This window comes from Drosophila subobscura, chromosome O, assembly GCF_008121235.1.
Source record: "Drosophila subobscura isolate 14011-0131.10 chromosome O, UCBerk_Dsub_1.0, whole genome shotgun sequence".
NCBI classification, from domain to species: domain Eukaryota; kingdom Metazoa; phylum Arthropoda; class Insecta; order Diptera; family Drosophilidae; genus Drosophila; species Drosophila subobscura.
The window spans coordinates 16,467,261-16,481,940 of record NC_048533.1 but is presented as its reverse complement, the minus strand read 5'-3'; the positions used below and the strand labels follow the sequence as shown (position 1 = coordinate 16,481,940).

At 43.3% G+C, this 14,680-nt stretch overlaps 1 protein-coding gene and 1 long non-coding RNA gene across 7 annotated transcripts in view; one reads left to right on the top strand and one right to left on the bottom strand.

Annotated features, from left to right (window-relative positions):
• Positions 1-3,306, bottom strand: part of LOC117897297 — a 17,283-nt gene extending 13,977 nt beyond the window's left edge. Inside the window, exons 1-2 of the long non-coding RNA XR_004649081.1 lie at positions 3,296-3,306; positions 2,107-2,108 (exon numbers count right to left, since the gene is read on the bottom strand). This is a non-coding gene — a long non-coding RNA (uncharacterized LOC117897297). The remainder of the gene's footprint in view (positions 1-2,106; positions 2,109-3,295) is intronic.
• The window catches only part of LOC117897286 (transcription intermediary factor 1-alpha), an 18,372-nt gene extending 3,692 nt beyond the window's left edge, over positions 1-14,680 (top strand). Inside the window, exons 2-10 of one of the 6 annotated variants that reach the window (XM_034806028.1) lie at positions 9,091-10,462; positions 10,717-10,800; positions 10,866-11,260; positions 11,323-11,449; positions 11,528-11,799; positions 11,867-12,041; positions 12,473-12,824; positions 12,891-13,014; positions 13,084-14,680. In XM_034806028.1, the coding sequence (XP_034661919.1) occupies positions 9,091-10,462; positions 10,717-10,800; positions 10,866-11,260; positions 11,323-11,449; positions 11,528-11,799; positions 11,867-12,041; positions 12,473-12,824; positions 12,891-13,014; positions 13,084-13,356 (3,174 nt within the window). In that variant the 3' untranslated portion in view covers positions 13,357-14,680. Of the gene's footprint in view, positions 1-9,090; positions 10,469-10,716; positions 10,801-10,865; positions 11,261-11,322; positions 11,450-11,527; positions 11,800-11,866; positions 12,042-12,448; positions 12,825-12,890; positions 13,015-13,080 lie in introns of all 6 variants that reach the window. The other 5 variants (XM_034806027.1, XM_034806026.1, XM_034806024.1 and 2 more) reach the window with 5 other exon arrangements.

Below are 14,680 nucleotides of genomic sequence, written 5' to 3'. Positions count from 1 at the left end.
ATAGGGGAGAGGAGATCCACATCTCTGCCAGAGTTTCACCATAAGCCGCAAAAGTCCTGAAAAGCGGCAGACAGACTCTGACGTTGAATCCCAGTGTGTGAGAGAAGTAAGGTAAGCTGATTTTTAAGCTGCGTCAGCTTTTGGCAGTGCATATACGCCCACGCCCACGCCCATACCAATCTGGGATCTATCCATATACATATTTATCTGCGTATGTATGTGTGCATATATTGGATATACCTGTACGTGGTATGCCTATTCCTATTCCTGCATCTCTGCAACTGCAACGTCACGTTGCAGCGTACACCCGCGGGCGTTGAAGTCTTACCGGTTTGTGTGTATCTATCTCTAGGCGGGGGGCCAATCGCCATTTTGGAAAATACTTGTGCATATCTGTATGTATCTGTGTGTATGCGTGTGACTATGTCTGTTGATGTCATGGCCTCCGGGAGCAGGAACAATTGCACCAGGCACAAAAAGAACCGCAAACCGCAGCAGCAGCAGCAGCAATGGCAACGGCAGAAGCAGTGGCAGTGGCAGTGGCTAGGTCTGGGGCTGCAACATCAGCGGCGACGGCTTTGGTAAGCTCCAGAGACCATGGAGCCACCGCCAGCCCCTGTCGGACCCTCAAAACCACAAACGTCCAAACCAGCGTCGTCATCACCGCCGTCTGCAGCCCTGTGCTCCAAAATCCCGGGAAAGAGCACAGCTCCAGCTCCAGTGCCAGTGCCAGTCCGTTCATTAGTTTGCGGTTTTCTGGTTTCGTTTCATTTCGTGCCAAGTCTCCACCCCCCATTTTCCCCCTGAAAGAGATATTTTCCCCATCCCCGCACACACTTTGAGGGGAATGTAATAATTACTGCACCTGTACCTAAACATAGTAAAAGAATCCACGCTACCCTTCAGAGGTTATTGTTTCCATTCGATCCAAGGACACACTTTTCTGCTTTTTTGGCGTGAGATCATCAGCTGAGTAAATATAAAAAATGTTCCACCTTTTTCTATTGAATGACGAACAGCTCTTATTAGGTCGAGTCTTTTATGATCTTAGTCACCTGAACCTTGAAATCGAACATTTCGGCTGCTCAACTGCAGCTGTTCTGTTATGGGACTACTTTTGTGTCTCCTAAATAATAAAGTGTATTCAAATAATCTACATTCCACTCAATTGAACAGACACTTCAATTAAATTCGATTCAGACGACTAATCTGAACCTCAATATCGAACATTTGGGCAGCTGTTCTGTTATGGGATTATCTTTGTTTCTTCTAGTTAATAAAATATGTTCAAATAATCCCCATTTCACTCTATTGAACAGATAATTCGATTAAATAAACGTTAAATATAATAAAGCCTTTCGCTTATGGGAACTTTCGCCTACACACTTTTGCCAAACTCGCTGTGGTGAGTGTACAATAATCATGAATATCCTCAATTTTGTAGATACAACAAAGCGGAAGACATAGAAACATAAAGAATAATTAATAGACCTAGAATAAAGGCAACAATTTCCCTTGGCCGTGGGGCCTCTGTCTTGCTCTCTCTCTCTCCATTTTCCTCGACCAGTGTCTGCATTGGAGGGTAATTCGTAGATGGAAAGAGAGAGCGAGATTTAGCTACCCTGATTATGAGAAGAGTACAGTTTGGCGTATGGTAAAATTATTAAAACTTAAGTATGACTGTATAGAAACTGAATTTCCGGTAGTACAGTGACATTGTCAAGCACGGCTGCCTTCGAACTTTACGATTGCTTATACATACTTGAAAAAGTTTCCCCTCAAGTCTTGTGGGTAGTCATTGCAGTGGCAAATGAATCACCTCATGAGTAGGAGCACTGCTCCTTCGTTTGCCATTATGGAGTCCATAATGATAGCAAATGATGGCATTTACTGTGTGAATATTCTATTCTATTTACGTACATGCAAGTACGGGTACTACTCCTGCAGCATTTTTGGCAGTCTACTTTTAATGGGTTCCATCGATTTTCTCATAAAGTAAATGCAAAAGCAAACTTTTTTCCTTGTTGATTCTTTCCGTGCCATTTACGATTTCCATACAATTAAATCTTTATGACTGCCATAAATTGGTAAGCAAAGGATACATACAACTGAAGTTGTACATACAATTCTGTGGGAGTCTCTGTGTGTGTGTATCTACTGCTGTCATGAACGAACCATTAATTGAGAGACCTCAAAGTTAAACCAATGTTTTTGTTTATACAGAAATATGCTATCCTTGCTGGAATCCATTAGTTCTTGGAATACTCGAAAGAGAACACTTAAGCACTTGAAATTTCACTTGAGTTTTCCTTGGTATTTCGGCTACTCGGAATTTTTGTGGGTATATTATATACTTTAAATGGAAATCATGTGTGTCTGTCTTTTGGTATGTGCTTTCATCTGCATTAATCCCGCAATCAAATGGATACTTTTTAACTTTTTATGGCATCATTTATATTTTTATTTTGGTTAGCTTAACTTGCGTTATGAAATGTAATGTCTGGTCATTAGGGTATGTCCATTACGTGGCGATGGTGCCTGGAGGGCACTCTGGCTCCTGTTCTCGAACGGAAATTGCAGCAACGTTTGTTCGCCGGATGTGTCCACGATTAAACGGAATGGCCAATGGCCCAAAATGGCGTTCGTTTCCTTCCCTTCGTTTCTGGTTTCCATTGGTAATAGATACGTTTTAGATTTGAAGTGCGTTTGCCTCGATTTGAAATTCTCTTTTGGCTTGCTTTTGCTTGAATATTTACAATTTTATTTCGAATTTATGTTGTACTTGCGAATTGGGTTTGTTCCATGCCCCATGCTAAGGCATTAATATTTATCAGCTGCTGCTGCACCTTGTGCCCTTGGCAACTCGCATAAATCGCGCAAAAACTTTTAGCCTTAGCCTCAAAGCAACCTCCTGCCTCCTCTTTATTCGTAAGTCTCAGGTACAATCAAGTTTTCTGCCTTTATTATATGGGGAGTATAAAATATACGATGTATTATAAACGCTCCATCGCTCCCTGCCGCTCTCTTTTTAAACGCAGGCAATTTATGTACGCCATTTTGCAGAGCGTTTGTGTCTTTGAAATTTTAGTTTATTGCAAGCCTCATAAATATTTCAAGAGCAAAAAAATGTACTCCCTTGTAGGATGCATATAAATCTTCTATATATATGCGATGTTTCTGATGTTTAAGAGGTTGCGTGAGGGGGGGAAATTCATGAGACTTGATGGACTTTGACTTTGATGTTTCAGGTGTTAGGGGAGCATCACAAGTGCCACTTCTGTGAAATGATTAATACTCATTTTCCATGATTCACTGGACTTTCCCTATTCCATTAATAATAAATATTATCGCTATCATATCTAAACAAAATAATCGTAAATATGGCCGCTATCGTTGCTCTATCTACGAGTATTATTATTACTATTGCCCTGAAGATTCTCGAAACATATTTCATGGGAGCATGCATATCTGGGAAAGCGTTTCTAATTTGATTATTTTCAAAAAAAGTCTTACTGAACCGTGGGGCATGCCGAATGGATGATGATACGCCTGGCGCCGCGCACAATCTGGAAACTGTACAAAATGAATTTTCAACACAAAATCATTCAATCGCTCAATCATTTAAATTTTATTTTTAAAGAATTCAAACATTTTCACTTGAAGATTCACTTCTCTGCAACATTTTCATTTAAAGATTCGCATTTACTGTCCAAAACATAAGAGTAGGAGGATTACATTGTCACGTCCGATTATTGTGTTGTGGGTGGAATGGAATGACGTTGAATTTTGAGTCTCTGTCTGTCTGGTCAATGGAGAGGCGGCAAGGGGAGGACTTGATGCAATATGATGAAATCCTGTCCCCGGCAGAAATTCTAAATGTAATTAATTTGCAGCTTTTGTTGAATCAAAGGCTTCATGGGGCACTTGCATACATGTGGGTGTGTCTGTCTGTCATCTGATTTCCGTCATTTGAGTTGAGAATTTGCAAAATAAACCAAATTGATGTAGGAGCAACAATCAACAAAACAAACGCTGCTGTGTCCTGCGCCCTGCCAGGGCCACACATCCTATATCCTACATCCTGAAATACGAAGAAACCCTAAAGAGACCGGACAGGGGCGAACAGGACCACCAGCATCGCTGAGGCTTCAGAAGCAGAAATGGCCGACCTGCTGTGCCCCCGGATATCTGACGCACACAGACGCACGCAGTGCCACATGATGCATGCCTCATATTGCACTGATTTATGGCCAACGGACAGCGGGCGGTTCTCTGTGCTTGATGGAGCAGAGGCAGACACATATGTTTGTCGGGGCAGGGGGCCCCAGAACAATGCAACAGGAATGCAGGAAACTGCTGGCTGCCCCACACCCCACCACCCTTCGCTCGCAAGTCCAGAATGTTCCAGGTGAAAAGCAGAATATCTCCAAACTTTTCTGAAATTGCATTTAAATGAAATTGAATTAAGACGTAAGGACGAGAAAAACCTTTTATCAGGCGTCTGGAACTACAAATAATTGGCTTACGAAACTGTAAGCTGAGAAAATCATGGGAGAATATATGCAAGGGAAATTTTTCTGTCAGCCCAATCGCCTGGCCCCTCATAGGTCTCGCTGCTGATTAAATTTCAAAGTTCCACCGCAAACAAAGAGAGTATTAAACTGAACAGGAGATAAAGGGAAATGGGCACGAAATGCCAGCTATCTGTATTCCAGTATTTACTGATTCTGATTACTATTCAAATGCAAATGTTGAACACTTCTGCCTTTCACATTGCTACAATTTGCTACTTAAACTTGAAATCGTTTCAAATCAAGGACTATTCTTTTGAATTCTCTGTCATTCTCTTGCACCTGTTCAATGCTTCTGGTTGGCTTCCGTTGTCCAATAACATTTGGTGAGCTCTTTAATTTCGAGTCACACTGCAATCTGCCGAAGCTAAGATAAGATTGTCGTTCGCAATGATGATTTTGAATACGGGATGTTCAAAACAGGGGAACAGCAACGTGTGTGCAACGATCCCTGAGAGGGCTTAACGCCTGCACCCGTTTTTGTGTGGGCTTGGGGGAACACATCATTGGAATATACAAAATTAATGGAATTATGTCTGGGGGTGCCTCAGAAAATGGATTTCGAATGTGAAATGTGTCTGAAAGTTGTCAGTGCCAAAAGAGAAAGTGGGAAGAGAGTACGGTCTAGAAAAAGGGGACAGATGTATGCAGTGTGTGAGTGTGTGTGTCTGTAAGTGTGTGTGTGTGTAGGAGTGCAACATTTCTAGACACGTAGTTATACAACTTCTTTCATTTAATTTGAGCAACGAAAGTTTTTTTATTAGACTAACGAGACTAAAACTTTTTCGCAAAACACTCAACTTCCCATAAATACTTTTTAAATTTAATTTAAGGTAAAACCTTTTAAAGCCCCTTTTATTTTGCGACAGACAGTGGAGTGCAGTGGCGAGGGGCTTAAAACTTTTGTGTTTCAGAATTTATTTTCATCAAAATTACATCAATCATAAATGCACTCAGTTAGCCGTTGTCATGTCTCCCGCCATTCCATAATTCCATCAATATCCATTTCTAGTGCTTCCTGTCTACCCGAAGCTTTTGTGGCGACAGCTCTCTGACAAGTTTTGCACTGCTGCTGCTGGGGCATCCTTTCAAAGTTTTCTAATTGAAATTGATTTAGAGCTCTTTTTGCGTTGAACTTTTTTTTTTAGAGCCTCTGTACTTGTCTGCACTTGCGGCATGCGTGCCAATCTAACGGTATGTGGGGATGGTAATGGGAAAACAATTTAGGAGAATAACAAATACGGTATTGCACCGTTGGAACCCTTTATAACTCAATTTATTGATACTGTTTCGAACTATTTTGGTTTTACAAGAGACATATGAGTTTTTCAATTTTATTTTCTCAATAAAGTCAAATTTGTACTCTTTCGCGGTATGGAAAAAGCGAACATGTACTTGTTATCAAATAGTTTCCATTGAAATTAATTATTCATTAAAAAAACTAGTTACTCTAGTTTAGATTTTCAAAGTTAATTATTAAGCTTTTAATTTGATTTTATATGAAATGCTAATTAAGCACATTGCAAAAAAGGTTCATATTGTTTTAATTATTTATTTATTTATATATATTTTAATTACATTTTTATGAATTAAAAAAAGTAATCGAATACATTGAATTGGTCCTAGGACTGTCCTGGTCCTGGGATACACAAATGTACGTTCTATGAACAAATGAAAATGTTCCTTAGAGTGCTACTAATTGTAAGATTAGCTGGCAGATAAAAGCTTTAATGGTAATGCTGTTGAAATGAAATTTCAGGCCACTTCATCAGTAACAAACCAGAGCTGAGATCTGAGACCTGATTGTTGCTTAAGGGATTTAAAAGCTTTTGCGGCCTGGAACGACTTCATTTTCCTTTTGACTGACTCGAAAGATTGAAAAATCTATTAATTTGAATTACTTGCAGAAAAGAATGCTTAAAATTCTTAGCACATGTTTGGGCCACACTGTGCCACATACCCGTACATACACATGTACATATGTATATTAAATGCCTGTATATCCGTGTTGTACATAAGTTCAAGTGTACATACAGATATGTACATATAATAAATACAAGTATAGTAAAGGTGCGGGCCGAGAAAACGAGTTTTCTACCCGCTTCCATCGCTTGGCATGTCATGGCGGCATCCCATCCATTCCGTTGCGTCGAGTCATTCCATTTCGAAAGAGTGATTGAAAGCATGGGGGTAGCAGCTGGTTTTTCGCCACATATTTTAATGGCATGCCTCAGGCCAAGGCCCCGCCAGAGCTCCAAAGAGAGGCAAGTGTCCGCGAGAGAGAGAGTCTTGAACCGATTTAAACCGAACCGCAACGATCGAAAGCCGAACCACACCAAGCCGAGCCTAGCCGAGGCCAACCGAGCCAAGCCGAACTGAAAACGAGGCGAAACCGAACACGATCCCGGTTTGGAGGCGGCCATCATCAGCAAAATGCCATTTACTCTTTGGGGGAGGGGGAAACCCGACCCCCGAGGGAGGCAAGGGTAAAATATATTATGATAAATGGCTTTCAAGTGGGACGTAGCCTTCCGTGCACCCACCCGTGGCTCCGTCCCACCATTGTCTGCTAGATATGTATGCTCTTATGTGTATGGCAAGCTCCCTATATAGACAGTACATGTGTATGTACGAAATGGATGTTTGCTGTATGATTTATGAGGCATTTCGAAAGTAGAGAAAGAGAGAAAGAGTGAGAGCGGCAGCGGGAACGGGAACAGGTCAGTTGGCCTCTGGAGAAAACTAAGATGAAACTTTCTTTCGAACGTCAGAAGCATTAAATGGAAGATGGATCGGCCGGATCAACTACAGAGCTGTGGATCCCCCATTTTCCACTCCCAGTTCACTGTAGTTTCAGTTCTCCCTACGAGTGTCGAGGTCCTGTTGCCTGTCCCTAGCTTTCGTCTCTGGCGGGGCATTCATCAATGTCCGTGGCGCTTCCGTTTGGATGCACCGGCACAAAGAGGGAGAAAAGGGACGAGAGAGAGAGGAAGAGGGTCCAGCAACAGCAGCAGCAATGGCTGCATGTAAAACATTCGCATACCAATGCAACAATCTTTATCGAGCAGCAAACGTAATCAATCAATTGGATTTATGTGTTCCAACTCGAGATAAAACTAATCAATCTTCGCTTTGGGACAGTCACTATTCGGTGGCAGAACTGGGGGGACGCCGGCACCAGCAGGCAGCATCCACAGAGTAAAGGAGACAGGGAGAGAGAGAGCTCTCTGCCCCAAAGCTCTCTGCGGATGCCAGACACAAACTTGAAGCTTGAAGCACTATTTATTTCCCTCACGAGAGAAGGAGCAACTGCGATTAATTACACCCAGAGAAAAAAAGCTCTGTCATGTGTATTAATATTTACACTTCAATCTAAAATTGTCTATTGGGATAAATAGATTTGAAGCGAGAGAATGAAAATATAAATGGCAGTTGATTTCCCCACAAATTAAATATATTTTATTTATTTTGAAGTGTTTAATGTTTATGTAGATTAAATATGAGCCTTATTGAAACGATTTGTTAACACATTTTCTGTTTATATAAAAGCTAATTCTATTTTCTCTGAGTGTATACAGAGTTGCATGGGCAATGCAACGCTGTGGGCGAGCGGAGATTGTGAGATGATCTCTCTACCCTAAACTTAACTATATGTAATTTCCGGTCATAGAGGTTGTGATTTTGTGCAGATAAGCCAGAGATAAGCCAGGCCCGTTTTATATACACTTTTTAGTCAAATTGTAATGGAGTCTTGGTTGATGAAAATTTATTAAATTGTAATGTTTGCTACAGTAAAGATGCAACTAAGCCCCGCACTTCTTCCGTTGTAAGTTTCTGAGTTAAAAATGAGTTAATTATATATTTTATATTGCAAGCGAAAAAAATTTAAGTAAAGTAAAGGTCTTACAGCCGGAACTCACTTATCGCGAGACTTTATAGAGGTCGTTCTAGGATTTTTATTATAATGAATGAAACAAAATGGAAGTGGATATAAAGAGAGCTACGGGGTTAATGGGACACTATAAATCAGGAACATTTTTTAAAGGAATATTTGGAAACGAAATAATAAATCCAACTGATTTGAAAGTAGGTCACAACAGGAAGGTGCAGGGATAAAATTCAAGGAATTAAAAAAAGTTATAATAAAAATATGTCTCTACGTGTCCCTGATTGCAACCATGTTCAACCTTTGAATGCAATCAATTTAAGCATAAGCTGCAGTCGATTTTTTGTTTAAATTAAATATTATTAGCTTGATAAATATACTGACAATACCTGTCCTATCTAAATGGAAAGCGATTAGATTAGATAATATTAGAAACGATAAGATAAGACCACTCAACTCCAGCGAAAGTGCTGTCCTTGAATGATCTGGAATTTTATAGTTCGCGATTGCGCGATAGGTAGACATTATCCTGATTAGCGGTTATCGAAAGAGGAGTTTAGCCTTTAGACCACTAATGAAATAACATTACGAAGGTGTGTGTTAATCCAATGCTTTCTCCTCTTCCTTTTGCAGTCGGAGTCCAACTCGTCAGCCTCGGCCAAGTTCACGCTGTTCAAGTGCGTCTACTGTGCACAGCTGCTGGGCTCCAATGACCGTCCCAAGCTGCTGGAGTGCCTCCATGTGGCCTGCTCCCAGTGCGTGAGCACAAAGTTCTCGGAGCTGGACCGCTCCCTGCCGCCGCTGATACACTGTCCGGTGTGCGATACTGGCTCACAGAACGAGTTAATTGTGGATAATCAGTTCCTGATCGAGCAGTGTGCCGCCGGCGAGAGCGGCGATGGCAGCGGCTCGGATCTCGGACAGAAGAGCGCCCCGGTCATTGTGCAGTGCAGCAGCTGCTCGGACGGAGCAGCGGCCACGTCGTGGTGCGTGGACTGCTCGGAGTACATATGCGACAGTTGTGTGCAGGCGCATCAGCGTCTCAAGATCACCAAGGACCACACGATCAAGCCAAAGGACGAGGCCAATAACGAACAGCTCGCCGGCACGTCCGGCGTCGATAAGCTGCACATGTGCCAGCTGCATACACAGGAGAAGCTCTCACTCTTCTGCGAGACATGCGACAAGCTCACCTGCCGCGACTGCCAGCTGAGCGATCATCGGGATCACAAGTACAAGTTCGCCCACGAAATTGCCACAGAGTCGCGGCAAGCTCTCTCCACGCTCGTTTCTGAGATAAACTACAAGCGTTTTCTGCTGTCGTCGGCCACCAAGGTGATCGACGATCGTCAGCAGCTGATACATGACAAGAAGAAGGACCTCATAAAGGAGATCACCGCCATGGCGGTGAAGATCACCAACACGGTCAATACGCGCGGCAAGCAGTTGATCATGCGCCTCAACGAGGTCTGCGACAGCAAACTGAAGGTGCTCGTGGAGAAAAAGGAGACGCTGCAGCTGCTCTCCGACAACACGGATCACTGCATCGAGTTCATGCAGAATGCCCTCGACAAGGGCAGCGATTTCGCGATACTCTCCAGTAAAAAGTCGCTGGTGCGCCATCTGCAGAAGCTCAAGTGCCAGCGGGCTGACATACCCAATCCAGAGATACCCGTGCGCATCCAAGTGCAGCTCAATCAGGTGTCCGATCTGCAGAAAGTCATCTCACAGCTGGGCATCATCATTGTCGATGGCAAGCCGTATCCGCCGACAGCCTCGCCCAATGGCACGCCCCAACCACCGCCGCGACAGCCGCCCAGCCCGAATATGGCACCGCCATTGCGTCCAGGCCTGCCGCCGGGCATGTCAGCTGGACTCTCGCCCAACGGGCCACCCGTTAACTTTGGGCCACAGAATGGTCCTCCTATGTACAGCAGTGCTGCGGCCCAGCAGCAGTTCAACAATCTCTCTGCAATGAGTCGATCCTTTCCGGGCGATGGACCAGGTAAGGGTAGGAAATGATTTTAATTTTTTTATTTTTTACCAGAGATTAAAACTATGATTTTTAAGTTTAAAAAAAATATTTCAAATTTATTAAAATAGTTAAAAAATGTATAAATTTGACATAAAAATGTTTTAAAATATTTAAAGCAATTAAAAATACTAATAATTCTAAATAAATAAGAAGATGACAATAAAAATATTTTTTTTTCTTCATATTTTTAATATAATATTAATATTTTTGTAATTTATTTGCAGTACGCTTTGGAGGCATGCCACCAGTGGGCATGCAGCGACACGGTCAGCCGCATGTAAGCTCCTCCACACATCCGCAGAATATGGGTAAGTGTTTCGAATACACACAGAGAGAGAGAGAGAAACTTATTTCGTTAATTTTACTTTTGCAGACATCAGCCTGCGAGGTCTGCTGAACAATCAGGCAGCCCAGAGTCCCAATGCCGGGCACATGGGCTTCAATGGTCCGCCCAGCTATCCGGGTGGACCGCAGGGCGGTCCCTCGCCAGCCCATCAACAGATGGGGGGACCGCAGATGAGACCGCATTTCATGGGCGGCCAGCAGGGTTTCTCACAGGGCGGTGGCGGAGGACCAGGCGGCGGGCCCAGGGACAACAACTTCATGAGCAGCAATGCAGCACGCTTTCAGTCGCAGTACCAGCGCATGGCGAGCCATGCCCAGCAGGCGGCCGTAGCTGCCATGGCCGGGGCAGGTGGTGGAGGCGGACAGATACCGTCTCCCGGGTCACTGCAGCGCCCACAAATGATGCAAAATCCCATGCAGAATGTATGTCTGAAAGAGTCACCTGCAAGGACTGAGACTGACGGTTTTTGCTTTTCTCTTTGCAGTCGTTGGGGTTTCATGGGAGCCAGGCTGGCTTTAATACCGGCCCACCGCAAACGTCGCCTCAGTTAGGCGGCGGCATGCACAGCCTGGCGAAGTGGCACATACCGCAATCCGCGCAGCAGTCGAACAGTGAGTCATCCACGAGCACTGGAGCTCACAGCACAGTCATCCGCAGAGTTTTACATTAATTTCGCGTCTATTTTTCAGTGTGTTCTCAGCAGGGTCCCCTTTTGCCGTTTGCCAATGGCCGCCAGACATCGGAAAATTTTAAAATATCTTTGAAATCGCCCAACACGCTCAAGAACAGTACACCGCCCAGCTTGGGACTGGGTGGCCCGGGTGGTATGCCGGGCCTCGGCAATGGTTCGTCGATTAATGCGCAGCTAAATGCTGCCGCCCTAGGGCTTGGCCCCGCCGTTTCAATACTCTCCAATGTCACCTCGACAAATCCAAAGACACCCAGTCCCAGCACTCATGAGGTGAGTCGCAGTTGTGTCACCCAAAAATGTATTTACTGACAGATCTTTGTTTGGTTTGTGTTTGCAGAACACCAAGGACTTTACCGAGCCCATTGACAAGGTGCGCGATGACTCCATAAACGATCTGATAGCAACAATTGCCAAGCTGGACTCCAATGGGGTGCAAGTGTTGCCCGAGGGCCGTACAAAGACCACCTCGCCGCAGGTGCACAGCTCCACGGATCTGTCAAACACGCAAGAAGGTGAGAGTGACACAACAATTCCAACTTATGAATGTTTTTTATTTAAATTAAATAAGTCATAGATTTGATTTTCATGGTGTTTGGGTGTTCTTGTCTTGGCATATGGATTATTTTCTGTGTTGTTTTTGGGGTTCTTTCAGTGCTTGCTTGTTGGTTGATCAAAATGAAAATTCTAATTCTACAAATTCTCATATAACTTTTGCTCTCTTTATTTCTACTTCCAAACAAAAAACAAAACAACAACAAAAATAAAACTCGACCCATGAATGATTGAAACGCGAAAAATAAATTACTAACAATTGAATCAAACAATAAACAAAACAAAAACACCCACACACACATTACACACACTCCCACTCCAACCCCCTTTAAACATTATAAAAATAAAAATAAACTAATAATATCAGTTAATAATAAAAACGAACAAAAAGATGACCCCAATGAGGATTGGTGCGCCGTTTGCCTGGATGGCGGCGAGCTAATGTGCTGCGACAAATGCCCCAAGGTTTTCCATCAGAACTGTCACATACCCGCCATCAGTTCGCTGCCGGACGAGAGCGAGAGCTGGCAGTGTCTGCTGTGCGTTAATCTCAAGGAGCTGACCAAGAACGACGGCACCGGCACCACCACCGACAAGACATCCCATCCGGGTGAGCTGAGCAGCCTGGAGCTGAGGATATTGCAGCGCATTTGCCTGGAGCTGTACTGTCAGTATGAGCAGAGTCTCAACTTCCGTGAACCGGAGTCACCGGCCAACACTTCCTACTACGAGATTGTGTCCAGGTAAAGTTTGGGATAGCTTCAGCTTGCCCGAAATTTAACTGATTTGAATGTGCTCTAATTCTGCAGTCCCATGTCCCTGGATGTGATACGCACGCGTTTGGATCCCTCCAGTCCCAATCACTACAAAGATATTGCTGGCTTTGTGACCGACGTGCGTTTAATATTCTCCAACACATATCTCTTCTATCAGGTGAGTGTTATCGTCTGTACCGCCTGTTAAACGAATGACAACTAATGATCGCGCATTTCCCGCTAGGAGGACACGAAAACGTACACCAATGCCAAATACTTGGAGAATTTCTTTGAGGAGCAACTGGCCAAATGGCTGCCCAATTTCGAGGGCAAGATGTCTGGCAAGGGCAGCAGCGCCTCCAGTTCGCCCGCTCTGCTAGCGGCAGCGGCGGCGGGCATTGCGGCTGGTTCGCCATCACCCATCGAGAATGGGCGCAAGAGCTGCGGCTCGGCCTCGTTGGGTGACAATGATGGTGCCTGCTTGCCGGCCAAACGGCCGCGAAGGACTCTGCACGAATAGGACGAACTTTTGCCCGGTCAAAAGGGCATCGACGAGCAGCAGCCGGGGCCGACGGCGCAGCATTTAGAAATAGGACAGCCAGGGCAGCAGCAGCAGAATACAAGTTTTGACATGGAGACGGAGTTGGATTTCGATATGCTGCGTTCACAGGGTCTGGGCAGCACCGTCATACAGGAGAGCGCCGACTATGTTCTCCAGCTACTGCATGCGTATGCAGCCGCTTTTGGACTTTAAAAATGTCACAAAGCTGCTACAAAGCTACATATCCCCCGTGCTCTAGTGTTGGGTAAACATCGTTAACAGATCGAAATCAAAAGAACGATTAATATGAACTTATTCAGTTCGTTTACCCAACACTACCGTACTCCACTCAATCCGTAGTCTTCACTGTATAGCCGTTCGCTTCCACCCTGAAACATGAGATACACGATGGCACTTCTAAGCTCTCTAGCGAACAAAACCCACTAGTAGGTGTTCCCACTTAAATGTCTAGTGTTAAATCGCATCTGTAAATAACCGACGCCAAGTCATTTGATATGATTTTATTTTGACGTTCAAAGGAAATGGTTTAATGTATGTAAACCCCGTCTCTCCATTGACATAATTAGGTACATCAATAAATAAATACAATCTAAGTGTTGAATATACATAAAATTTTAATATAAAATGGAAATGATGATCGAAATATGTATACCCTTGCGTAAGAGATTAAACCTAGATATAAAGTTCCAATTTAGAGTGAAATCATTATCATCTTTCATCTTTATTTGATAGATTTGATAGACGACCCGAATACCGCATACCCCTTTCTGCATTATTATCTCTGTTGGAGTTGTATTTACTTTTGTGATAGCGAAAAAAACAATAAGATGAACAAATTAACAAATTATTTACTAACATCAATTACTATATTTACTATAATTATTATCATCATTATAATTATGTTATTAACTCATATGACGCACATCTTACATCATTTCGAATTTGATAAGTGCATGTTTGATATCCATTGCTAACCCATACATCAGTAGGATCTAATGTCGCAAGCCCTAAGAACATCATACATTCTGTATACCCTATAAGAAGACACTCGTAAGTAAGTTTGGCTGCATTCTGGCCAAGTTATGCAAATAAATCAAACCCCTTAATTACCGCATAGGCAACAGTAAATAGATGTTTGAATGTTGTACGTTTGACGTTTTAGCAAGTACGATTAAAGTAATTCTAATAACTATGGATCGAACATAGACGGAAACACAACTACGCAATGCACTGCACACACACAAAATGATACCTCTCGCCAGTGATGTACATATAACGATCA